Source organism: Halichoeres trimaculatus, unplaced genomic scaffold (assembly GCF_033239565.1).
Source record: "Halichoeres trimaculatus isolate MK-OKI-2021-1 unplaced genomic scaffold, fHalTri1.1 fHalTri1_scaffold_15, whole genome shotgun sequence".
Classification (NCBI taxonomy): Eukaryota; Metazoa; Chordata; class Actinopteri; order Labriformes; family Labridae; genus Halichoeres; species Halichoeres trimaculatus.
This window is the reverse complement of record NW_027437193.1, coordinates 1,882,498-1,907,598: the sequence shown is the minus strand read 5'-3', so window position 1 is coordinate 1,907,598 and position 25,101 is coordinate 1,882,498. Positions and strand designations below refer to the sequence as shown.

At 42.1% G+C, this 25,101-nt stretch overlaps 2 protein-coding genes across 2 annotated transcripts in view; both read left to right on the top strand.

Moving 5' to 3' along the window:
* tmeff1a (transmembrane protein with EGF-like and two follistatin-like domains 1a) overlaps window positions 1–4,619 on the top strand; it is a 77,832-nt gene extending 73,213 nt beyond the window's left edge. The window contains exon 10 of the mRNA XM_074688243.1: window positions 378–4,619. Coding sequence (XP_074544344.1) covers window positions 378–462 — 85 coding nt within the window. The 3' untranslated portion in view covers window positions 463–4,619. The remainder of the gene's footprint in view (window positions 1–377) is intronic.
* A 4,641-nt stretch (window positions 4,620–9,260) lies between these two features.
* Window positions 9,261–21,234, top strand: cavin4a (caveolae associated protein 4a). Its single transcript, XM_074688245.1, has 2 exons — window positions 9,261–9,777; window positions 19,718–21,234. Exons 1-2 carry the CDS (start codon window positions 9,370–9,372, stop codon window positions 20,276–20,278), a joined length of 969 nt encoding a protein of 322 aa, XP_074544346.1. The 5' UTR covers window positions 9,261–9,369; the 3' UTR covers window positions 20,279–21,234.
* Window positions 21,235–25,101: the final 3,867 nt, after the last annotated feature.

The window sequence follows — 25,101 nt, the reverse complement described above, 5'->3', positions numbered from 1 at the left end:
TTGACCAACAGACGAGCTATAGACCTGATCTGCACGTCCATCAGTCGTCTGATGTTTAGTGGGTGAATTCAGGCTGTGCTTTGAGATCATGGAGCCTAACGGACCAGAGACGGATCTGAGGGGAAGTTTGCAGATTAGGGAGATTTTGCCGACCTTATGAGCCCAGGGAAATCTGTGGTTGGACCAGGAATTGATCAGGAAAGTTGTGCTTACGTCTGCACTTGATCAACACCAATCAAACACTTACTCCACTTTCCGTCTGAGGACTTAGAGAAGCTGTGAGGAATTAAAAGACTTGAAGACTATTTGGAGTGAACGGACCGGAGGAGTTAAAGAAATGTGATTGTACTGACAGATCTCTCTTTGTGTCTCTTCAGGAAATGTCCGAAAAACAACCGGGGTCGCCGGCAAAAACAGAACCTGGGACACTTTTCCTCGGACACAAACTCCAGGATGGTATAGCCTCGCGTGTTTGTGCTGGTTGTTTTTGATAAGTTTTTCTTACAGCGTGGGGAAAGCATTTTCTAACGGTCGATGTGTGGTACTCTTTTCTTTTTTTCCCGGGGAAACAAAAAGAAGAGTGAGGATGTTCATTTCAGGGGCCTTATTTTCACTCCTGTTTGCTTTCCGACGGATTTCGCTCAATCGTTGTATTCTTTTTTTTTGTTGTTGTTGTTTCTGAAGACCTGGAAGTAAAAGGAGCCGACTTCTGAAAAGCCCACGATCACTTCACATCGCCACCGCCTCTGCTGCCCTGGTTTCTTTGGACTGGTTTTGTTGAATGCTTTCTGACGCGGTCCCTGTGTCCGGCTGGCTAACAGAGTAACGTCTGCTGGTCTGGGATGTGTTTCCTAGAGAAGGACTCTTTTCACGCCCCCTTTTGTTTTACTTCTTACTTCTAATGAGCAGCTGATCACCAAATGCGGTTTGTTTGGCAGGCGAGCGGCGCCGACAGTGGTACAGATCTGTTTACAGTCCTTCTTTGATATGAACGTCCATGTACAGATTCACTGTGTTCAAACCAGCTAATAATTTATGATTAATATATGAATGATTTCTTTAAGGTAGTTTTTACTCAAAGTTTTTACGTTCACTTTGCTTTCTAATGTCGGTTTCTATGTTCTAGTTATTGTATATTCGCATGACTCGTGAAATCTGTGTACCGTGGTGTAGTTTAACTTTTTCAAGAAAAGCCTCCTCCGTCTGGGAGCGGCAGAGATCCGATGGAGACGGAGATCCTAACGAGTTGGACTGATGATTGGCATACAGCGGGAAGGAAAGTATCAAAGACGGGAATGTGTAGCTCTTGGACGAACAGTCGCTGTGTTTCTGGACAGCAGGACCTGAGGAAGACGACGTCTGGGCGTTTTCATGATGGTGGGAAACGTTGGATTATCGACTTTAACGCGAAGAATGTTTTTTGCATCTTGGACTGGAATCTCAGATTGTAAAGAAAATGTGTCGGACTATAACTCGAGGTCAACTCCAAACCATGTTTCTATGTAGCGAGGTCTTGTTTGCTCAGACGCTGGTCATCAAGGCGTGTCTTTGAATGTGAGAATCATGCTCTGTTTTCTGTGATACGTTTCTGTTTTGCGTTTTTTTCTCCTCAGACATTCCAAGCACACAGGATTCACATACGAAACCCCCAAACTGAGCTCTGTTGACAAACTCCGCAAGAAAATGTAATCGAGACTGGTTTTGGTTTCTGTTTGCATTCTGAGACGTATCAACCAATCAGGTGTCAGCAGGAGAAACGTTCTGTAGGGAGAGCAACAGCAGAAGTTCTAGAATTCTCAGGTCAAGACGGAACTCTGACGGAATTCTGTCTTTTAGCAGAGAATTCTAGAACAGTTCGTTTCACCAGAGCTCCTGAGCAGCTGGAAATCTCTTATGCCGCGGCCACACCAAACACGAACTCGCGAATTTAATCACGCGAATGGCCTGACACGCGCCGTGTGAACGCCCGAGTCTGGACGCTGGACTATTTTGACAAGCTGAGGGGCAAACGCGTGTTCATTTAAAGACGGAAAGCCCAAAAGAGCATCTGAAAAACAATGAGCTGTGGTTCCATCATGACAGGAGAGTGTGTGAAAGCTTTGGAGATCACCATCAAGGCCTGCTGCCTCTCCCTGGTAATCCACCTCCACTGGCCCTGCCTGGCTGTTCCCTGAGACCTCATCCTCCACCCCCTGAACCCCCGACCCATGTTCCCGGAGGTCTCCCAGGGGATGATGAAGGGGTGGAGGAAAGAGAGGAGCACAGAGAACTTCCATCTTTTCCCTGGCTCTGCCCCTGCCCCGCTCCTCCCTCCTCTCTTTCAGGCTCAAAACTCCACTGAGGAAAACACAGTCGTATCCTATAACTCTGGATGATGACACACCACACAGATTGTTTTCTCCTCCATCTTCTGGCAGGTTGGAGTCAGAGCAGGTGGCGGTTCCCCCTCAACGTCATCAAATCAATGATGTCGTGGGGGAATGTCATCGCTGATTGGCTGCCGCAGCACAACCTTCACGCTAATTTGCGTCAAAAGTTCAATATATCCAACTTGAGCGAATTCGTGTCTGCCGCCCAAACGCGGGTGAATCGGCGTCTAAACACGTCTTGGTATTGACGTTTGGTGTGGCCGCGGCATTCAAAAGCATTTATGTCAGAAGTTGTTCGCTGAGTCCCACGTATCACTGAACTTTTTCTGGTAATTACATTTTTAAACAACCACTTTTCCGTTTCATGTGTTGAGCATTTGGGTCTTCGCTGAGTGTTTCAGAGTCTTGGTGTTAAACGGTGAAGTGACTTACCCCTCATTCACAGTTACTCTGTGCTGTGCCTCACTGCTGGGTGCGTGCCAGTTCACGCTGGATTGCGCAGCTCAATACGCGGCTCAATGCGCAGCTAAATGTGCGGCACAGTGCCTGACTTAGTGCCTACAGTAGTGCACAGGTATGGTGTAATGCGCGGTGTAATGCGCTGCGCAGTGCACGGCGCTCACGCTGTATGTGTGAATTGGGGGTTCACAGATTCTGCAGAGATCGCTTCTCTAAAATTCCTCCCAGTCATTTTTTAAAAACAGTCTTAAGTTTTTGCAAATCAGACATGTTTTAAGAAATCTTGATTGGCTTCAGATTAGCTTTTTTTTTAGCTCTGTTTTCAAATTTCTAACTGTGACTCATTCAGCCAATCAGAGTTAACCATGAGTGTTTAATGATCCTTTAACTCTTCATGTGACGTCTGGATGCAGGAACTCACTCGTGGGATTTTCTGCATTGAGCTGAGTGTCCTCCAGCAGTATTAAACCTCAGATTCATTTCCACATCATATTTGATCAACTCTACTGCCGTTTACGAAGCTGGAAGCTGCAGGAAAGAGAAACGATTTTGAGTAAATCCTCAAAAGAAGACTGAGGACACTCTGAAGGACTTTGGCTGAAACCAAGCAGGTGATTATTAAAGTAGTTGGAGGTTAATGAATGCTATGAGAGGATTAGGGGTTAGCTTTAGGGCACCGTTACACCAGCACTATCACAGTGAAAGTCTGGACCAAAACCGTCTCGTTTTAATGTTATACCAGGCGTCAGGAAGTTCGGCCGTGAGTGGACAAACATTCATACGTCACGTTTCCTCTGTCTTCCTGTGATAAAGAGACTTTTCTGGTTCTTTTCTGAAGATCTTGACAAATTTTTCCTGTTTTCCTGGAAAATGAGGGCTGGCCAATCAGAGGGGAGGGGGTTTCTTAAAGAGACAGCAGCTAAAACAAAACGTTTCAGGGGCTGAAATTAGAGTTTACTTAACACCAAGGAGAGAAAAAAAATTTATTTTTAGCCGTTAATCATGTAAAGATACTATGGGAACACCAGAGTGACAGAATAAAGACTTTAAAAAAAAGCACAATACCCTCTCTTTAACTTCAAAGTAAGGTACCAAACCCCCAGTTTCACAAATGTACGCCTGACTCTTGATTGTAGTATCTTTAAAAAAAGGTGTTATAAGATATCCAGACCCAAAGAAATCAGATTGTCAAATGAAAACACTTTTTTTTTTCTGGGCTGTAGTAGTAGACGCTTTAACATGGGCGTCATTGGGGGTAATTTAGTTTTTGCGGCCAGCCTCAAGTGGCCACTTGAGGAACTGCACTTGTTTGCACTCCTGCGTCATTTCCATGTTTTGTTTTGTTTAGTTTTTTGTTTTTTTGTAACCATGTGTCAATAAGATCTGCAGAAAAATATCTGAACTCTTTATCACAGGGAGCTGGCGTGAGTAAAATGTTTGGATGTCCTCTCAGGGCTTCCGTAGTTTGAGGCCACACACTCACAGAGAAGTCTACAGGATGCTGAGGAGTCTGGTATCTGTGGGTCTGAACTGAATGAGTGAGTTCATGAAGGTTTTGTGTCTTTTATGTTTTTTATTTTCTGGGTCTACGTCCACAGGTCGTAGGTCAGCCCTCAAACCCCGCCCCCTCCCCCCGCTGAGCAACGTGTCTCTACGTGTTGTCGACCATTTCAGCCGTGACTTCTCTAAATGTGACTAGAATGTGTTTGACATGTTAATATTCTGCATGTAGACTTTGAGCGGCCATTTGAGGTCTCTGCCAAAATAAAAAAGGAAACGTTTTTTAAAGAACACCCGGAGCTGCCGCGTCGTTCATGTTGTTTCTTCTCCTCCTCTCCCTCTGACAGAGAAGTGATGTTTTGTTCCCAGAAAAGTCTGACTGTGTGTGTGTGACTGTGTGTGTGTGACTGTGTGTGTGTGTGACTGTGTGTGTGTGACTGTGTGTGTTAGTCAGACAGAGGTTTAAAAAGAGAAACACAAATAATTGAGCTGACCTGAGCGGATCAGTCACCAGAGACTCTTCACTTCAGACAAACAAAACACTTTGCTTTAGTTTTGGCTCTGCAGAGACTCTGTGTCCTAAATCCATACTAAACACAGGCTGTCTGCAGTTTACTCCAGCTTTAAGACCTCACAGCTTCCTGTTTGCTGTTAAACTCCTCTTAAAGCAATAAAACGATCGCTCTACGTAACCACAAATAAATACATTACCTTGTCACTTTGCATCCTTGGAATACTGTTGCTTCCAAAAGAAATGCACACCTTAGCAAGAGTCATGTTGAACTAAATAAGCTAAAAAAAGAAATTTACTATCCTGGTAAGATAACTGTAAAATTGCCAATTTTTTATTAATTTTTTTTTAAAGCTTTGAAAGGTTTTTAGATTCAAATTAACATTTTTTTAAAATTCAAATAAACTTTTTTTATTAGATTTTCCAACATTCAATTTAAAAAATAAAATGCAATTTTTTTTAATTTCAAATAAATTTTGATTTTTTTTTTTTGAAATTGTTCCAATTTTTTAATCAATTTTTTTAATTTTGATTTTTTTTGGGGGGCAAATTTCCAAAGTTTCAATTTTTTTGAAATCTTTGCTTATTTTTTAAATAAAAAAAAAAAAGATTTTTTTTTTTTTGCAGATTGTTCCATATTTTTTTACAAATCCATTTTTTTTTATTTTGAAAAAAATGTTTGGCAAATTTCCAAAGTTTCATTTAAAAAAAAAATCTTTACTTATTTTTTAAATTTCAAAACAAATAATGAAATTTTTAAAATTCAATTTGTCAAAGGTTTGCAACTTTTTTAAACATGCAAATTTTTTAAATTTTGATATATTTTTTTTAATCTATTTATCTATTTATTTATTTATTTTTATTTTTATTTTTTTGCAATTTAAAAAAAAATATTTTTGAGTTTTTGAACCAGGATGTAAACATGTTTATTTTTACTCTAAAGATAAGCTTTTTAAATGGCTGTGTATCTGGTTCTGCAGACAGCCTCTAGTGGATACTTAAAGAACTGCAGTTTTAGCATTCACACATTGGCTTCATATTTCTAGAGGCTGCTGCAGGTGAAGGAAGCAAATTTCTCTTGAAATAAAAGCTCTGGGTATTTCAGAAACCTTTTAAGAGACGAAAATATGGCTTTAGAGACGCCCTCTGGTGGATGTTAGAGGAGTTTCAGTTTTTGAACCTGACATTAACTTCACTGTGGATGCTGCTTGGTCTCCACCCTCCTGTCAGAGAGGAGGAACATCGTTATTTAAAACTCAGCTTGTTAAAAACTAATCTTCAGGCCCTGAGAGACGCACAGTGTGTGTGACACATTTCTGCAGAGGGCGGGGGCTCAGGCACGCCACCCTGCAGTAAATATAGAGTTACAGGAGGTGGTATGGTGCTGGGAGTGGTAGCACTGGGTGGGGGGTGTACCCAGGGACAGGAGCAGCTGCTGCTGGCTTCATCAGATCCAGCTCTTAGTCATCTGTAAAGCAGCAGAGTGGAAATAACACTGATGGTTCTCCTCCGTCCATTCATGAAACCAGCCTGATCCAGGCGTGGCGTCTCGCTGACAGAGGGTGGAGTTTACACAGTTTACTGAAGAGATGTTTCATGTTCTGTCAAATATCCCTGACCCCTAAAATCCTGATTATATGATCACATTTTAACTTTGTAAAACAAAGTGTGCATGTGTCTGTGTGTTGGTGATATGTTCGTCGATTGTGTTTTGAACATTGTTGCTAATAATAAGACAAACAGTTTGGTATGAGCTACTGTAGCCTGTGTGACTGCATCAATAATCTCCATCCATGGCAGAAAGCCCCCGTCTCCATCACTTCATCACTCTTCATCACAAACATCCAGTCATGACTCGTCAGCAGAGGAAATAACTCCACAATAAACCTTTATTCCTTCTCATTTAGCCTCCATCAGTTTCTCCTCTAGCTACAGCTGCTTTTAGTCCACTCTGTTATTCTTTAGGAAGGTGGATAAAAGACCCTATGCCAGCAAAATAAATACATGTGGCCAGAAACTATAGGCAGCTAAATTAGTGCCTGATGATAAATGACAAATTAGAATATAATTATACCTCTGCATTATAATATTAAACATATGGTTTAATCCATGCAGAGCTGCAGACTGATCTGATGGGATTTTTTGACGTTGACTTTAGGAAGATAAGTTTCCTCTCTTCAAGATATAAACCTGAGATATAACCTGTGACTGGACTGCACAATCTTATGACCTACGTCCACTTGAATTAAGACATTGTGACTTGACCTGACTTGTCTTGCCAACAACAAAAAAACTTAAGACTTGCTTAAGACTTGAATTGTAACCTTATGACTTGGGTCAACTTACAAAGAAACCTTGTGACTTGAGTCGACTTGAATTGTTACCTTATGACTGGAGTCGACTACGATTCAAACCTTGTGACTTGAATCGACTTGCCCACAACAGAATCACATGAGACTTGCTTGAGACTTGAATTCACAACATTGTGACTTGACTGGACTTGAATTGAAACCTTGTGACTTGAGATGACTTGGATTCAAACCTTGTCACTCAAGTCAACTTGCCCACAACAGAAACACTTGAGACTTGCTTGGGACTTGAATTAAACAACTTTGTGACTTGAGTCGACTCTAATTGAAACCTTGATACTTGAGCTGATCTCAGTTGAAACCTTGTGACTTATGTCCACCTGAATTGACCATGTTGAGTCGACTTGAGCCGACTGAAATGGTCAACCTTGTGACTCGACCTGACCTTAATTCAGAAGCTTTTGACTTGAGTCGACTTGGATTAAAACCTTGTGACCTGAGTTATCTTGAATTGTTAACCTTATGACTGGAGTCAACTATGATTGAAACCTTGTGACTTGAGTCGACTTGAACTGACAACCTTTTGACTTGAGTCGACTTGAACTGACAACCTTGTGACTTGAGTCGACTTGAACTGACAACCTTTTGACTTGAGTCGACTTGCCCACAACAGAAAATCTTAGGACTTGCTTGAGACTTGAACTGACAACCTTCTGACTTTAGTAGACTTGTATTCACAACCCCATGACTTGACTCGATTTTGATTGAAACTTTGTGACCTGAGTTGATCTCAGTTGAAACCTTGTGACTTGAGTCCACTTGAATTAAACCCTTGTGAGTTAAGTCAACTTGAATCGAGACCTTGGGACTTGGCTCTGCTTGAATTAACAACCTTGTAACTTGACTGGACTTGAATTGACAAACTTGTGCCTTGAGTCATCTGGAATTGAAACCTTGTGACTTGAGTTAACTTTCCCACAACAGAAACACTTGAGACTTGCTTGAGACTTTAATTGACATCATTGTGACTTTAGTCAACTTGAATTGTCAACGTTGTGACTTGAATGGGCTTGACTTGCCCACAACTGAAAAACTTGACATTTGCTTGAGACTTGGACCAAATGACTTGCTTCTTGCTTTGGACTCAGATCGGAGGGACTCGGACAGTTGTCTGGTGGACACTCCTGGAACTGTAACTTTCAGCTCTTCAGCACTAGCTTCAGGTCTTGGAGGTAATGCTGAGGCTGTTTTAGAGCAAGAAAACATAAAGTACAGAATGATATTTTTAAAAAGGGATCTGAAATAGTGAAATTAAGAAAATGTGATTGTTGTCTGCTCTGTTCATTCCGCGATGCTAACCTTGCGTGTGGGAGAGCGGTGTAAGCTAACCCCAGAGAATCGTGAAGGCTGTGAGTGTGTTAAATTTAACACCTTGGTTTATGTATTTAAGGCCTCTGAATCATTTCTAACCCTGTTATTTTTAGACGAAACACAAGTTCATGACTTTTTCTGACTGTTAGCGAAAGACCAACAGTTCACCACCTCAAGGAAACCAACTCTTGGCTCATCAGCCGAGCTCAGACTGAATCAATCCCTCCTCGCAGTGAGTGTTAAAATAGCGTCACCGTGACGCTGTCGTCTCCTCGCAGAGCGTCACATCGCGGTCACAGCTGATGTGAGGGCTCTGCCGCCCTGGGGGGGGGGGGGGGGGGGGGGGGGGGGTAAGAAGGGCAGCGCTGTTTAATCCCTGAACCCTGATTCCTGCTCGCTGTAATCAGAGCAGACGACAGGGCTTTCTGTGCAGTTGATGCAGCGCTCCACAGCTGTTAGCGTGTTAGCATGAGCGTATGAGCAGATAATGGAAAATGATCAGACTGAGTTCACCCAACAAAGCAGAGCAGAGTTTAAAGAGGGGGTTTCTGTCATCCTCCTGCTTTCTGAGTGTCGCCTTACAAAGAGTTTTATTTTTAGCCGCAGCTTCGTGTGAGCGCTCTGACTACAGGGTCTGGCTCACATCCCAACGGGGGCTGAAGTCAGGTTCCTTTTGGATCCTGAAGCCTTTTTTAAAAGGGAGAGGTGGAGTTTCTCCTCTCTCCTGTCTCCAGGCCTGAGTCTGGGTCACAGCGGTTGGGTGTTTCCACTCTCCGGTCTCCCTTCTGTCCCCACCACCGAAGCTAACCCCGTTCCTCGAGCTTTCCGACCTCCCTGATTTTAAACCGCCATGGATCAGCACAAGTACCGCACAGCCGGCGTGCAGGAGAAGCTGGAGATCATCGGCGTGGAGGACGAGGCCGGGAACCCCATCAGCGCCCTGACCATCCTGTCCCTGCTGGAGCGCGTGGCCGGCATCATCGACAACGTCCAGTCGGGCCAGCAGCGCATGGAGGACCGTCAGCAGGAGCTGGAGAACAACATCAAGACCATCCAGGGCGACGTGCTCAAACTGGCCAAGGATCACAACGACACCAGCGGCACGGTGGAGAAGCTCCTGCAGAAGACGCGCAAGGTCAGCGCCAACGTGAAGGAGGTGCGGTCGCGGGTGGAGAAACAGAACGTTCGCGTGAAGAAGGTGGAGAGCACGCAGGACGAGCTGCTGACCAGGAACAAGTTCAGAGTGGTCATCTACCAGGTGAGCACGAACGTCACCACGGCCTGAAGTCGTGTTTCATAATGTCTGAAATTAACCTTCTTTTCCACTTTCATCCAACAAATCAAACTCTAACTCTTCCAGCGCACACGGTTTGAATATCTGAGTCAGGTGTTAAGTTGCTCCCAGCGTCTGGATTAAAAATAGACCGCAGAGAACACAAACAAAGATCAGACCAGAATAACCGAACGAAAAAATGATCTGCATGTTTCCTCTCAGGGTCTTCAGGAAAAGAAACGTCTGAGTTTCAAATGTCAGATTTGTATCTGTTCATCTTTGAAGCCAAACTTTTGATATGAAAATTGTTCAATATTGCTTTTAAACTCCTGAAATGTTTAGTTTCTGCTCGTCTCAGCATCAGAGGAGACTCTTTGCTAATGGTCAAACCGAGCGTTCTCTCTGGACAAATGTCAGAAGTTTCTGTGTCCGTGGTCAAACCTGAGTCCCTGACGTTGTTGTGAATGTGTAGAGATCAAGTCAAACAGGGAGGGGAGGGAAACGTCTGCAGAAAACTGATCCAAGTTCACCATCAGCTGCTGAAATCCTGCTACCTCACTGAGTGCTGATTTTATCCGTCATTGCTTTCACTTTGGCTCAAACGCCAGCTGACTCAAACAAATGGTACATCACTTTTTTGTGCCAATGCTAGCAGCAGCTGCTGTTGTTTCCTTCTTCTCTGATACGTGTAAATGATTTCTGTGATTAATTTTGTAGTGATGGTGGACACTGGAGCCTAACTGTCAGACAGAAAAAGGACAGAAGAGCAGAAGAAAGAGAAACAGGAGAGAGACAGAGCACAAGAAAGGCTAAAACTACAGCTAAAGGGTAGCAAACAGGCTAAAGGATTTAATATAAGCTAAGGCTAAAACGCAAGCTGAAGGCTAAAACTATGGTTAAAGGCTAAAACATGAGCTAAAGCTAAAACACAGGCTAGAGGCTTAAACACAAGCTAAAGGATTTAAAATGAGCTAAAGGCTAAAACATGAGCTAAAGGCTAAAACACATGCTAAAAGCAAAAACATTATAAAAAGGCTTAAACATGATCTTTAGGTTAAAACATGAGTTTAAGGCTAAAACACAGGCAAAAGGCTCAAACATAAGCTAAAGGCTAAAACACAAGCTAAAAGCAAAAACATGTGCTAAAGGCTGAAACAGCTTAAAGTGTAAAACACAAGCTAATGGCTAAAAGATGAAGCTAAAGGCTAAAACAGGTTAAAATCTTAAACATAAGCGAAAGGGTAAAATATTAGATGACTGTTTAAACATAAGCTAAAGGCTACAACACAAGCTAAAAGCTGAAGCACTGGCTAGAGGTTAAAGACTAAACAATTAAGCTTAAGGCTAAAACATGTGCTAAAGTGTAACACATGGGCTAAAAGGCTAAAGGGTAAAATATGAGCTTAAGTCTCAAACATGTGCCTTAGGCTAAACATGGGTTAAAGTGAAAGCACAGGCTAAAGACTTAAACTAAAGCGTAATGCTAAAACACCAGCTAGAGGCTTTTCCACAGGTTACAGGTTAGAATAAAAGCTGAGGGCTTAAACACTAGCTTAATCCTAAAACATGTGTTAAAGGCTAGAACACAAGCTTAAGGCTAAAACACAGGCTAATGTCTTAAACACAGACACGTCTCAGAGCACCGGGCTGTGACTAGAGAGAAATATAGCAGCTGCTAAACTACGCTACAAACTGACAAAGTTAGCTTGTTGTCACGTTTCAAAGCGTAGCTCTAACTGTTGATAAACACCTTAGCTCGTGGAGCTGGATCTGGGAAAAAGATGACTTGGACAAATTTGTTTCCAAAACAAATACGCCTCGTTCAGAGTCACGTCTTCACCACAGTGTGTGTGAGACTCCAGGCCAGAAGGTGGCGCTGCAGTCTGATTAAAACAGATCCTCTTCACAGCCTCTTTAAACAGATCTTTTGATAGTAGATAAACTCCCTCTGGTGGTAGGAAAGTATGCAGCAAGCTCTCTGTTTAAATAATATCTGACTGGGTTCATTAAAGCACAGCGGCAGTGATTGGTGGGGCAGGGTAGGGGCAGAGGGATGAGAGGAAAATAAACTCTGATTTAAGGTCATTGCTAGGAGCCCTCGACTCAGCAGCGCTGACAGTTTATAGAAAAGCCTCCTGGAGGGGAGCGCTAATCAGGTCAGGGGAACCAGAGACAACAAGATGATTCACTCCAGAGTTTTAGTCCTGATTGGTCACGCTCGCTCAGAGAGCTCTGAAGCTGAGCAGGAAAAGGTAAAGAAACAAACATTCAGATCAGTCAACATGAGGAGTTTATAAATACACGGAGCAGAGGGTCACAGCTCCAAAAAGACACGTCTGAGGTCTGACACAGGTGCAGGGGGAGATGGCAGGAAAACAGAAGAATACAGACATTAAAGAGACAGCCCCAAGTGGTCACCAAGGAAAGTGCAGGTTGCTACACTCCCGTTTTGGCTTCATCTTCTGCATCCCGGCTTGGATTGTACACGTCTCTGCAGACACACAGACAGGCGCTGCTCAGAGGAGGGAGAAGTCCTGGGTGGAGTCCAGGCTTCAGAATAGACGGCGGGCAGCGACGGGCGGCGAACAGCTGCTGTGGATCCATGACAGAGACGTCTATTCTGGGAGCGCAGCATTCTGCTTCAGAGCTGGCAGGACACGCTATTAGCTGCTGTCAGACAGAGTCGGCCTCTAACACGGCAGCTCATCACAGGAGGTCAATGTACAGAGACGGAGAAAGAGAGGTGTCAATCATCCTGACCCGCTGCTGTAAAGCCCGCCCCCCAACTCTGAGAAATCTGCAGTAACAAGTGTTTTCAGCCGTGATTTTCTTACTGTGATGTTGTTTCTTCAAGTTAAATTCAGACAAAAAATACATTAAAAAAATAAATATATTTATAAACCATTATTTACGTGAAAAGTACAGTTTTTATCCTCTGGTAGAATACCTAGGAGAATCCTTTAGAGCTTCTTTAAAGTGTTGTAAGCTACATAAATTAACCTGTGTCTGTCATAGAGCCCCCCCTGCTGGTGGATTATTTCCCTGACTGCAGCTGCACCTAGGACAGGCTAAAGGCCAAAACAAAGGCTAAAGGCTAAGACACAAGCTGAAGGCTAAAACACAATCTAAAGGCTAAAACACAAGCTTATGGCTAAAACATAAGCTAAAGGCTAAAACAATAGCCAAAGGCTAAAACACAAGCTGAAGGCTTAAACACTGGCTAAAGGCTAAAACACTGGCTAAAGGCTAAAACACTGGCTAAAGGCTAAAACACAAGCTAAAGGCTAAAACACAAGCTAAAGGCTAAGACAAAAGCTAAAGGCTAAGACAAAAGCTACAGGCTGAAACCTAAGCTAAAGGTTCAAACTTGGGCTTACAGCTTAAAAACAAGCTAAAGCCCTAAACACAAGCTTAAGCCTTAAACACAAGCTGAAGGCTAAAATACGCGCTAAAAGCTAAAACACAGCTTAAGGGCTAAAAAACACGATTAAAGCTCAAACTTAGGCTAAAGTTTGAGCTAAAGGCTAAAACACACTCTAAAAATTATAACACAATCTAAAGGTGAAAACATGAACTAAAGGCTAAAACACAAGCTAAAGGCTAAAACTCAAGCTAAAGGGGAAAACATGAACTAAAGGCTAAAACACAAGCTAATGGCTAAAACACAAGCTACTAGCTAAAACACAAGCTAATAGCTAATAGCTAAAACACAAGCCAAAGGCTCAAACATCAGCTTAAGGCTATTACACAGGCTAATGGCTGAAACATGGGCTTAAGTCCGAAACACAAGCTAAGGGCTAAAACATAACTCAAAGGCTAAGACACAAGCTAATGGCTAAAACACAAGCTAATAGCTTAAACACAAGCTTAAAGCTGAAACACAAGCTATAGGCTGAAATATAAGCTGAAGGCTAAAACACAAGCTAATAGCTAAAGGCTAAAACATGGGCTTGAGTTTAACACTCAAGCTAAAGGCTATAATGCAGGCTTAAAACTTGATCACAAGCTAATAACTTAAACACATAACAGTTTATATCAATAGCTCAAGGGTTGGACACAAACCAAAATTAAACATTTTCTTACACAGGTGAAATGCTAACACATGAGCCAATGGCTAAAATACAGGCTAGACTAACACACAAGCTTAAGGCTAAATTACAAGCTAAAGGTTTAAACACAGGTGAAAGGCTAACACACTGGATCAAGGTTATAGCATTAGCCAAAGGCTTAGATACAAGTTAAAAGCTAAAACACAAGCTAAAGGCTAAAAGGGCTAATGTTTTTGTGCTAATGTTGACTCTCACAGTAATCACAGTCAGCAGTTATTCTGCAGTGGTCTGTTCAAACCTGAGAGTCTATCAATAAAATGGAGAGCTGGGGTACAGAGTTTTGTCTAAAACAAAGAAACTAAACAACAGCAGCAGAAATAAAAGTCATAGATCAGGAAAATCCACATGTAGAGGCACCAAAACTGGAGAGGATCCCTCTGAGACCTGAGACACTGAAGCAGCTCCTCAGCGCCCCTGTTGTTTCTCTCCGTCCAGGTTTAGCTCAGTCCGGTCCTGGGCGGACGGGCCGGTCCCTCAGACGGTCTAAGAGTTGAGTTTCTTCATGACTGATGTGCTGTCGGTTATTCTGAGGCCTCCGTCCGTCTCCTAATATAGAGCTTCAGCTGCGCTCATTTACCCAGGAAGCAACAGGAGGAGCTTTGTCAGAGACAGCGGTGGCCGGCGGCTGAATAATGAAGGCCGGGACAGTAATAAGAAAAAGATAAATGTCTGCTGCTTCTCACCCAGGGCCGCTCCGCCTCGGCTGTTTCTCACCACGCCGGACATCAGAGGACAGGACGTCATTTAGGAGGAGTTAATGGATTTCACTTTGGGAGATTTCTGCTGCGCCCGATGAGACGGGCTGAGCAATGACACGTTTACGAGTTAAGGCACAAACGCAATTAAACCCAGAGGTCACTCAGCTGACTGAGAGCGCCGCTCTGACGGGTAAACAATAACAGCTTAAAGAGACAGCGTCATTATTTCACACGTCTTAAACACGTGTGCAGATGTTTAAACCTCCAAACGTCACAGAGAGTCTGTCTGCACGAGATGTTCACCTAACTTCCTGAATTGATGAAGCCATCATTTGAGGCGGTACGGCCTCAAACACCAAGGTCTGCCCATAGACCGACCTCTGACAGGCTTCCAAAGGGCTGTCCAATCACAGGGAGGGGGGTTTGCAGAACAGAAATCCTTAAAGGGACAGTCTGCAGGAGATTTTGTTACTTGTGAGTAAACAAAATTTGTCTCAAGCCACAAGCTTAACCATATGCTAAAGGCTAAAACTTACACCAAAGGGTAAACACATGCTAAAGGCTAAATCACAGTTGAAAGGCTAAAAAGCAAGCTAAAGGATAAAACACTGGCAGAAAGCTAAAACTTGAGCTAAAGGCTAATACACAGGCTAAATGCTAATATAAAGGCAAAAGGCTAATACATAGGCTAAAAGAAAAAACATGAACAACAGGCCAAAAATATGAGCTTAAGGCTTATACACAAGCTAAAGGCTTAAACATAAGCTAAAGGCTAATGCACAGGTTAAAGGCTAAAACATTATCTGAGGGGGGGGGGGTTAAACCATAGACCTAAAGGGTAAAATATGAGGTAATGTCTAAAACATCAACTACAGGTCAAAAACATGAGCTAAAGGCTAATACACAGGCTAAAGGCTAATATGAAGGCTAAAAGCTAAAACATGAACTACAGATCAAAAACATGAGCTAAAGGCTAATACACAGGCTAAAGGTTATTATAGGCTACAGGCTAAAAGTTAAAACATCAACTACAGGTCAAAAACATGAGCTAAAGGCTAATACACAGGCTAAAGGCTAATATGAAGGCTAAAAGCTAAAATATGAACCACAGATCAAAAACATGAGCTAAAGGCTAATACACAGGCTAAAGGTTAATATAGGCTACAGGCTAAAAGTTAAAACATCAACTACAGGTCAAAAACATGAGCTAAAGGCTAATACACAGGCTAAAGGCTAATATGAAGGCTAAAAGCTAAAACATGAACTACAGGCCAAAAACATGAGGTAAAGGCTAATACACAGGCTAAATGCTAAAACATATGCTAAAGGCTAATGCACAGGTAAAAGACTAAAACATGAAGTAAAGGCAAAAATATGAACCATAAACCTAATACACAGACTAAATGCTAATACAAAGGCTAAAGATTAATATACAGGCTAAAAGCTAAAACATGAACTACAGGCCAAAACATGAGGTAAAGGCTAAAACATATACTAATGGCTAATGCACAGGTTAAAGGCTAAAACGTGAACTAAAGGCAAAAAAACATGAGCCAAAAAAACTAATATATGAGCTAAAGGCTAATACACAGGCTAAAAGCTTAAACATGTGCTTAAGGCTAAAACACAAGCCAAAGGCTAAAACATTTGCTAAAGGTAGAAACACAAGCTTAAGGCTATAACAGGTGCTAAAGGCCAAAAGACAAGCTAGAGGCTTAAACATGTACTAAAGGCTCAATACAAGCTAAAAGCTAAAACACGTGCTATTGGACGAAACACAAGCCAAAGGCTAAAACATGTGCTAAAGGCTAAAACATGGGCCAAAGGGTAAAACACATGCTAAATCACAATCTAAAGGCTTAAAAACATGCTAAAGTCCAAAAACAAGTGCTACAAGCTAAAACATGAGCTTTAGGCTAAAATACAGGCTAATGTCTTCAACACAGGCTAAAGGTTACATCATGAGCTAAAGGATAAAGCACAGGCTAAAGGCTAAAACACAGGCTCAAGTCAAACATGAACTACAGCCTTTGTGTTTCTCAAGAGCTGTGCGCCTGACTTGGCATGTTAGCACGAGCCAATCACGGGTATTTCACACATACCTGCCAACTCGTGTTGTCTTATGTTGTTCTCCAAGTTCCCAAAAGTGAGTCAAAGTTGAGCCTAGCTTCACCCTCGTTTAGGAAATCCAGGTGAGCTGTGGAAAAATGTCTCCTTGAAGTAAAGTTAGCAGAGCCCTGGTCTGTGGTTTTACCGTGGAGGGAGGATGAAGGCTCAGTGAGGGTGAGTTACAAGATAATCTGACTCGTGTTGGGGTAAAGTCATGATTTTTTTGATAGATCTGATGTGAGGTCAGAGCGAGTCTACTTCTCCAGGTCTGCTCCAGAGACAGATTTGAAGTTCAGCTCAGTTTTTATGGTGAGAAACCTGCTGTGATATATTTAATTTATATACGCAGTAAGACCAGACTCCTGTATGACGTTTATGAGGCCATGATGTTTTTATAATCGATATTTTACAGCCTCAGTAAAGTCAAACTTAAAGCCTGACAGCAGCCGGGCTGGAACAGCTCCTCTTGGTTTGGCTCCACCAGCAGAAGGTGTCAGTGTGCCCACCCCCCCACCCACTGAGCTCCACCTGGTGTGATCATCATGTCACTCACCGAGCCTGGATGATCCTCCCTGATTAATGAGTGTGATCTGTGCCGGGGGGTCCCGGTTTAATTAGGATTCGTCGGCTTTCATGAGCAGAGTCAGCTGTAGGGCGCAGCAGGTGGCGCCGTGGAGCTGCTCCGCTGGGGTGAGACATGTTCAAACACACGACCGCGCTGATTTTCCTGAAGTGAGCTCAGAGAAACACACAAGGATTGTGTTATTGTGCAATAATATATTGCTGTACATACAGAAATATGAAATCATACATGCAAAACATAACAAATATATATATATATCTCTTATTTTAATTTCTCCCCCTAGTGGCCACGAGGGGTTGGCTCATGCTTTGGGATCCTGTTTGGGATCTTTTTAGTTTCAACATCTTCTCACATTTTAAAAACCTCTCTGTGTTCACCTGAAGCTGATGAGGATCCTGTTTTTAGCAACAAACAAAAAATGTGACATTGAAGAGTTCAGACACCAGTCAGATGATCCCAAAGTGATACCAATCGATATCTGTTGGAGTATGAATGTCAGAGACCCCTCAGTCTGTACCGACAGCCTTCCTCCACCACATAAATCACACGCTGCCATTATTATTAGCGTCCATCTTGAGTTACCGATGTTGTTCCTTCCAGCAGCTTCCTGTCTGGATGAGTCTCAGTTACTCCTCATCTGTAAAAATAGACTAACTTGATCTCATGAAGGTGCCCGTGTGCTCAAGACAAGAGGCTGGTAAGATGTCTCTAAGGAATATCATATTTTCTTTACCTAAACATGCGTCGATGGGCGACACGGCAGCTCGATCTGATGGATAGAGAAGACGGAGAAGATGAATATCACTTTCTTCTTCTATGTGGCTGATGGTTTAGTAAGAAGATGGAGAACGTGTCTGTCTGTCCTTGCTGTGTCAATAAAAGCATGAGGTCATGTTTACCTCTACGTCGACTCTATGTCGAAGTCGCCAGTTCACTTATGAGCTCTATACCTCTGCATGCATAGTTCTGTGTCGTTCTGTAGTTCTCCTCCGAAACACATGAGGGCAGTGTGGTCAGTATGGATCACCTGTTCTGGTCTTGCTACGTTTTCTGCGTCTGGGGAAATTAAACCTATGCCCGATGTCGTTAATACAGGAACAAAATCACGCTCAGTGGACCAATCACAGGCTGGGTTGCATTCAGGAGGTCAGGTTATATGTGTAAGCCTCTGTGTTGTTAAAAGGGCGTCAGCTTTAGGATCTTAGCTAATTTAAAGTCTATTTCTTTCAAATCTTCAGTGTTTACCTCCTCTTTACCTTTTACTATAATATAATATAATATAATATAATATAAAATAATATAATATAATTTAATATAATATAAAATAATATAACAATATAATATAAAATAATATAATATAATATAATATAATATAATATAATATATAAAATATTATAATATAATATAATATAAAATAATATAACAATATAATATAAAATAATATAATATAATATAAAATAATATAATATAATATAATATAATATGATATAATATAATATAATATAATATAGAAAATAATATATAAAATAATATAATATAATTTAATATAATATAAAATAATAAAACACAATATAATATAATATAATATAATATAATATAATATAATATAATATAATATAATATAATATAATATAATATAATATAATATAATATAATACAATATAACAATGATCTAATCAGCCAGTTGAATAAATCTGTGTGTCATTATTTTATTTGGAGTGATAAAACATAACTACATTAGGTTTGGTTTAAAATAAAAGCTTCACTAAACTTCACCTTATTATGATTTCTGACAACTGGAGGGTCTGCTCTGGAACTTTTGTTTAGAACCCTAAGCTGAATCACTATGACATCATCAGCTGTGAGGTTTCCATGGTGACAGTGAACAGAGCTAAATTCTAGAACTAGTCCTACTTACAACCTCTGTTTGGAACCCTGGGCTGAATCCCTTATGATGTCATCAGCTGTGTGGCATTGGGGCATCATCACTTGTGTAGTTTCCATGGTAACAGATCATTTTCCATTCATTTTCATGGGACTTAAAGTACCATGGTTAGAAATTAGTTTAGTACACCGTCAGTTCTCCTGATTGCTGAGCAGAGAATTTCAATTTAATCATGCTGGTGCTGTTTTATGCAGCAAAGGTTGAATTTAACTTTTATTTATTAGTTAAGAGGAGAAATCAGAATATACAGATGTATACCATGTATCATGCTAGCCTAAAAATATCAATGTTTTTTGGCCACGTTGTGCTGCCCTACCCTGGACTTTGCTGAAGATCTTGAGATCTTCTCGCCTCTCAGCCCAAAGTTTTTTGCAGATGAAATGTTTATATTTCAGCGTTTTTAAAGCTGCTTCTTGATGTTTTGTTTCAGTCTTGTTACGTCAGAAAGCCGTAAACCTGACGTCTGTTTTCTCCCCTGCAGGGAGAGACAGAGGTCCCTTCAGTTGCCGTCACAAAGTCCCCCAAAGGAACTGGTCTGGATGGGCTGGAGATCGATCCCGACTCTTACGACATCCCTGCCGACCTCTCCTCTGATGAGGAGTACCTGAGCGTGGAGGAGGCCGACCCGTCACGGGCCGCACGCATCAAGAAGTCAGTGGCAAAGAGCACAGAGACCCTGAAGGCCGCCTTCTCCAAGGAGAACATGACCAAAACCAAAGACAACCTGGGAACCAAGTTCCACAACCTGGGGGAGAAGGTGATGCCGCCCGAGCGCAGGGACAAGATGCACCAAGCCGGCGAGCGGCTGAAGCAGTCCGGAGAGCGCTTGAAGGAGAACATCGCCAAGAAAGCCCCGAGCAAAGAGGCTTTCCGCATCAAACTGAAGAAGGAGAGGGCCGTCGCAGAGGGCCAGGAGGGCGCCGAGGCTGAGGCCAAGGGCACTGAGCCAGCGGCGGGGGTCGCCTACACCGAGGTAGCAACAGAATCCAAGAGGGAGGGGCCTGTGGAGGAGGCCGGCGCCACCCGGATAGGAGAGAAGTAAAGCAGACATCTAGTCAGAGAGATCCCTAACAAACAGAAGGCGGGACTTTAGAGAAGGTCTGTGATTGGTCGGCATGGGGGAAGAAGAGATGTATTTCAGAAGACGGACGCCAGAATTCATCAGGACATAAACTGGTCACATGTTCAACCATTTTCAGGGAAACAAAGTTATTAAAGGAAGTTGACGTGAATGTGAGAATCTTTATTTCCGATGCACTAAGAGAAACTTCAGGATGGTTTGATGAGTCTAAATTTCAGATGACAAGTATCCAGGGTGGAAGCGTAGGTAGGGTTCAGGTGAGATACAGGAAGTGTTGGTCTTTAGTTCATGGTCTGAGCTTTTACCTGGATGTTCATATGATCCTGTACATACTGCCTCTACTGGTGGAGCTGGAGTTCGATCAGGCCTCAGCTGGTCTCTGAGGAGCTGCTGACAAGAAGATAAAATGGGTTCAGCTTCAGACTTTTAAGGTCAACTTTAAGTTTTTTGGGTGCTTAAAAAGCAGCATCAGTGATCGCTCGGGTAGATATCTGAAGCTGCACAGAGCAAAGAGGTCAAACAGTGTGGAGGCCAGAGTTTGTGTCTGAGATAAACTAGATTATAAATCTAGAGTTGTTTCAAGGTTCCTCAACCAAGGTGCTTGGAAACTTCTGCTAAAACTCAATGCTTTCTTTCCTATTTAAAACAGACTGAAAGGGACCTTAAGACTTACACTAAAAGTACCTTAAAACAGGTCTTAAAAGCAAGGCCTCCTCCAAACACTTAAGGGTACCCCAAAGCCAATGCCTTCTTCAAACAAACGCTAAACCCATTGGAAATTTCATTAAAAGGTACCTGGGAAAGTATGCCAAGAGAAACTTACACAAACAATAAGATTTACACTTACACCTGGGCCAAAAGTACCTTAACATAGATGCCCAACTCTATCACAAACAAAAGTCACTGATTCAATCTTGCAAGCCATTGAAGGTACTTTGACACTTGTCCAAAGGGCTACCTTAAACTCAATCTACAGATGCTCATTTCCACCAAGTGGTTCAGTTTGGTTCATCTTGGTACGGTACACATTTTTTGTCCTTTCCTTTGACTGAAACAGGAACAGGTCCCCAAATTACCGAGCCGTACTGTCCCACTTTTTGGGACCCTTCTGTTGGGGTCCCAGACATACTGATCCAACCCCAGAAGGTGGAGCTAGAAACAGTGCAGACTGTTGATTGGTGGAAAGAATGGTCACTTCCTGTGTGACAGCAGTTGCTGTATTTCTCCTGGCGGCTCACAGCCTTCTCTGAAACAAAGCTTGATTGTTCTTTGTAACAAAGAGCTACATGCCAATCACTAAGAGGACAGATTGCTGGATGTCTTCACCGTTGCTCTTTGTTTACTGAGTTGTATTTTTCTTCTTTGTTCGATTTATTAGCAGGATACACGGTGTCGCGCTGCTATGGCTTCCCACTATTACGTAGTTTACGCGGCTACAAGCAACCAGTTTACACACCACCTTGCCAAGAAGGGCACGGTTGGCTGTGGAAACACAAACGGGATCAGGCTTTACTGGTCCAAACTGTACCTAACCGTACTGATCTGTACCGGACCACTTGGTGGAAATGGCTCTAAAAATACCTTTACCTAAAACCTAAACTGGATGCTCCTGAAGCGTATCCAAAGGGTTACTCTTCTAGAAATACCAGAAGGAACCTTGGAACCAAACTAAAGGCTCCCTTCCTAGGATGAGTGAAGGTACTTTGTACCTTACGCTAACTGTGCCTTTGAACCATTGGGAAATGTCCCTCTTTCCACCACAAAGGGGAACTTTGAGATGAATGTGTACTGGAAAATGATCAGAAAAGTACCCTTGCTACCTTCTGACTTTGGCCACAGAAAGGGTTCCCAAACTTTTTGGCCTATGACCCTCAGAATTGTGAGTCCAGAGACCAGCAACCCTTGTTGTTGGAATTGACACCTGATCCAAAAAAGACAGAAACGAAAGAAACTAAATCTCAGATCCTTAATTTAGTTGATCTGTAGATCATCAGTCTACCTATGGTCCCATATTTTCTGTTTCTCCTCAATCACTCTGCCTCCACTGGAGCCATCGTTATCTATCGTTATCCATCGTTATCCATCGTTATCCATCAGACGGACAGAACAGGTCTGGATTTAACTAAAGCTGTTTTGAAACTTTGGATCCAATCTTTGCTCGGTGCAGCTTTGTTTCTCTCTGAGCGACGCGTACAGTAGGTCGTAGTAAAAACTTTGCATGAACTTTAGCCTCTCAGATTGAATTAAGACGCACGGCTCCTCCTGGCTGTCATATTTGAGACGTCTCTCAGCGATCTGAACGTGAGCGTGGAGGGTTAGAGACGAGCTGTTGGTGGCTTCAAAGCTTTTTCGAGCTCCTTTGAATTTTGATTTGTCGACGTTTGAATTTTTGCTGCTTGATAGTCACGGTTTCGTTTGAAGTTTGGCGAGTGATTAGTGAGGCTGCAGCTTTGTTAGAGATGATGAAATATTTAAAGCTTCAGTTAGCGACAGTTTAGCTTATTGCTGCTCTTATTATGGCTTCCTGTGTGCGATGGAAACAGCTGTGGTGATGTTGTAGTGAAAAAACGGCAGATGTGATGTATTTACTTCTGTTTTTGTATGAATAAAGTTCTCTCAGAGGTGGTGTGACTGTTAAACTACATTACAAACACAACATCTGGGTGTAGATGCTCTTCTGTGTTAGATACAGAGTTAACACAGAGCATGTCAAGATTTTTTAGAGATTTAAAGAGGGGGTACTCAGCTTTCTCAAATTATAAACATGGATAAAAATATCAATCCTGGATGTGTTGATTTTCAAACTTTTACATAATCTGGGCCTCAAACACCAAGGGCTGCCATAGCACTGGCCTCAGGCCTCCATTTGGCTGACCAATCAGAGAGAAGAGGGTTTGTGGAGCAGAGAGCCTTAAAGAGACAGTAGCTAAAATAAAGTTTTCAGACAGAGGCTGAAATAAGATTTTTCTTAAAAACCTAAACAGATAGATTCTGAATTTTTATGAGCTTTAAATCAAGTAAAAAACCACTACGGGGGCACCAGTGGGACAAAATAAAGATGAACACACCTAACTTAACCTGTTTTAAGCATGTTTGGTGACCCATTTGAACGATTTGTTATCCCCTAGAGAAGAAAAGGAAAACATTAATTATAAGGTTTTAGACAAAAGTGTTTTTCAAATTGTGCCCCTGTAATAATTATTGGAGGGTTTTGGCGCCCCCTGTGGTCAAAATTTGTAAAGTATAGTTGTGTCTGGATCAGGTTTATCTGGGTTTAGTCGTCCTGTCTTCCAGATCAGCCTGGTGTGACCCAGTCCCTGACTGAACAGCATCTTCTCCTCACCCTGTGTTTTTTTGTCACGCCGCCCCCTCTCTGTGGTTAAGAGCAGGAGCAGCCTCAGATCATCTCTCCGTCTGCCGCCCTCTGCCTCTGATCTCATCTATCTGCGGCTCAGATTAAATCACTAACTCCACGTCGGCTCCAGCTCAACACGATCACTCACCTGAGTCAGCAGACTGCGCCGGATTCACTTCTCCGCCGGCGCCCGCGTCTAAATGAAATGCCAATCATTTCGCTTTGCTCCAGCCGGAGAGCACACTTCCTCTTTGGTGTGTGTGTGTGTGTGTGTGTGTGTGTGTGTGTGTGTGTGTGTGAGGTTCTCGGCAGCAGTTTGTCAGCTGTGAATTTATTGGCCTTAAACAAATATCTGGGCTCTGACTTCCTCCCAGAGTCTGAGCAAACGGATCAGCTGAGATTAAACCCTCTGAGGGAGCAGAGCAGGAAACATCCTCAGACTGAAGAAAGAAATAATCTCGTTCTGCTCCTCCAGAGCTTCACCCTCTAAATACAAACAGTGGTCATGATATTTACAGACCAATCAGCAGAATGAAATAAAATTCATCCTGATAAACTCTGAAGGTCAGTGTAGTGATACACTCAGTGAATGGATTCATTTCTCCCTGGAAAATCAGACACAACCACAGATACTGAGAGATCAACCCATCCATCTTCAACCGCTAATCCAGGTGAAGGTCCCAGGGGCAGTGATGTCATCAGCAAAGACCAGCTCAGGGGTCTGCAAACTTTACTTTGAGAATAGCCGTTTTGCCTCAGCATCTCAACATGACATGATTTTGGAATTTATGAAAATTTCAAAGAATTTGCAAAAATTTCCAAAGGAGAAAAAAGTCCCAACAATTTGGAAAAAGTGTGGATTTCTTTTTAATTGCAAAATGGATTTTTTTTTAATTAAAAAAATGTTTTAGTTTATTATTTTTCTTAATGCAAAAAGTTACAAAAGTCTAAAAAAAAAAAAGGACGTTTCAAAAATTCTTTAAAGTTTAAAGATTTTTTTTTTTTCAAAAATTTTGGTATTTAAAAAAAATGTTAAATTCTCAAAAAATGTATTTCCAAAAATTTGCAAAAATTAAAAAAAATATAAACAAAAAAATTGCAAAAATTAAAAAATAAAAACAAAAAAATTGCAACAATTAAAAAATATAAACAAAAATTTGCTAAAAAAAAATAAAAAAAATAATTGAGACATTTCTTGATAATAATGTTCAACTCATTATTTTTTTTATGTTTGCTTATGTTTTGCTACATATCTTTCATGTATGTGGAGGAGCAGCAGCTCTGCTCCGAGCCCCTTCTGGATGTCTGAGCTCTGAACCCCGTCTCTAAGTCTGATCCCAGGCCCTGGGTTCCCACCCTGAGGAGAAAGCTCATTTCAGCCGCTTGTATTCATGATCTTGTACTTTCAGTCACTACCCACATCTCGTGG